The 1,754-nt window shown below is 49.2% G+C and overlaps 1 protein-coding gene across 1 annotated transcript; it reads left to right on the top strand.

Moving 5' to 3' along the window:
- Window positions 1-247: 247 nt before the first annotated feature.
- On the top strand, window positions 248-1,324 carry LOC137815499 (uncharacterized). The gene is made up of 2 exons (XM_068618616.1): window positions 248-470; window positions 555-1,324. The coding sequence occupies exons 1-2, from the start codon at window positions 248-250 to the stop codon at window positions 1,322-1,324; spliced, it is 993 nt and encodes a 330-aa protein (XP_068474717.1).
- Window positions 1,325-1,754: the final 430 nt, after the last annotated feature.

Genomic DNA, 1,754 nt, shown 5'->3' with positions numbered 1-1,754 from the left:
TCGACCACCAGTCTCTTTCGACCTCTTCGGGGAGAAACAGAGGCAGGGAGAGCCTTTGAAAGACTTCTTGAACAGGTTTGGGGCGTTTGTGGTAAAACTCCAGACTCAGGACGAGGCTTTGATGGTCCATGCCTTTGGGCAAGGGATTATGTTAGCGTCATTCAGTGATTCACTAATCAGAAACCGAGCAAGGACTTTTAGAGAGATCTAACGCCAGGCTATCTCCCACATCACTGCAGAGGAGGCTATGACAGTAAAGCGCGGAAGTTCATACACAGGGCAGGCCAAACCCAGAGAAAGCGTTCGAGCTCAACCGATGAGAGTGCATGAGGCTGTGATCAGGAAGAGGTCAGACACCTACCGAGCACCTTATGCGCCGAGAAAGAACCAAACTAGGTTGAGGGCGAAAGACGAATTGCCTTTTCGACCTAAGTTCAAAATGTCTTACAAGGAATTGATGGCTATGCCAGGTATGGAAGACCAGCTGAGGTTCCCCCCAAAGTCTGATAGGAATTTGGGGCCACGCAAGGAGATTTAATGTGATTTCCACAAAGCCTTCGGGCATGACGTGGAGCACTGCATAACTCTCGGCTACCAGTTGGCAGGGCTGGTGAAGGATGATTTCTTGAAGGAATACCTTGGAGGGAACCAGGAAGGACCGAAGGAGGATCTGCAATCAACGGACCAAAGGCACGAGGTGCCTGTCCATGGCAAGATTAATACAATCTTGGGAGGATTTTCGGGAGGAGGTTGCACCGCCTCTCAGTCTAAGAGGTACGCGAGGGAGGTAATGACAATAGACGTGCGAGAGCCTAATTGGCCGGTCAAGCCTGACCTCTACTTCACCAAGGTTGACTTGAGAGATGTAGTCCCACATGAGAATGATCCAATGGTGATCTCGATCGTGATAGTAGGAAGAAGAGTACACAGGGTCCTCATCGACCAAGGCAGCTCGGTCGATGTGATGTTCTGGGGGACCTTCAACAAATTGCAATTGTCATCCGACCAGCTGAGACCTTACAATGGTTGCTTGTTTGGTTTCACTGGAGACCAGATTGAACTAAGGGGCCATGTGGAGTTAAGGACGACCTTCTCAGATGGCACCACATCTCGTATGACCAATATTAGGTATTTAGTTTTTAATGCAGCTTTAGCTTATAACATACTTTTGGGTAGACCTGCCTTGCACAGATTAGGTGCGGTGGCCTCAACAAGGCACATGAAGATGAAGTTACCCTCCCTTGAGGGAAGGGTAATCGTTATCAAGTCTGACCAGAAGGCGGCGAGGAAGTGTTATGAGAACATCCTGAAGAAGAAGAAATGAATATGTGTGGTCGCCGACCAACCACAGGGGCCTGAAAGGATCACTCGCGTAGAGATCGCCAACAAGAGGCAACCTGAGCCTGTAGGTGAGGTTCAGGAGAAAGAAATTGTGGGAAAGAAGTTCAAGCTCGGCACGTCGCTAGGCCAGGAGGTGCAAGATCAGACCACCAAGGTAATAGCAAGGCACTTAAACGCTTTTGCGTGATCTTCCTCTAATATGTCAGGCATCGATCCTGACTTCTTGTGCCACCGGCTCACGATGGACACGAAGGTCAAGCCCGTAATTTAAAGGAGAAAGAAGTTCAATGAGGAGAGACACTTACTTATTCGGAAAGAAACCCAGAAGCTTCTCAGCGCATGCCACATAAGGAAGATCCAGTACCTTGAGTGGCTAGCGAACGTTGTGTTGGTCAAGAAGGCGAACGAGAAGT

Source organism: Phaseolus vulgaris, chromosome 10 (assembly GCF_051622355.1).
Source record: "Phaseolus vulgaris cultivar YP4 chromosome 10, ASM5162235v1, whole genome shotgun sequence".
Lineage (NCBI taxonomy): Eukaryota > Viridiplantae > Streptophyta > Magnoliopsida > Fabales > Fabaceae > Phaseolus > Phaseolus vulgaris.
The sequence above is the reverse complement of the archived record's forward strand: the minus strand, read 5'-3'. Positions and strand labels throughout refer to the sequence as shown.

Excerpts from the sequence above, each read along its gene's own strand:
- LOC137815499 (XM_068618616.1), top strand. The coding sequence starts at position 248 with ATGACAGTAAAGCGCGGAAGTTCATACACAGGGCAGGCCAAACCCAGA. Across the intron at positions 471-554 it reads GGAATTGATGGCTATGCCAG|CCTTCGGGCATGACGTGGAG; the intron begins GTATGGAAGACC and ends ATTTCCACAAAG.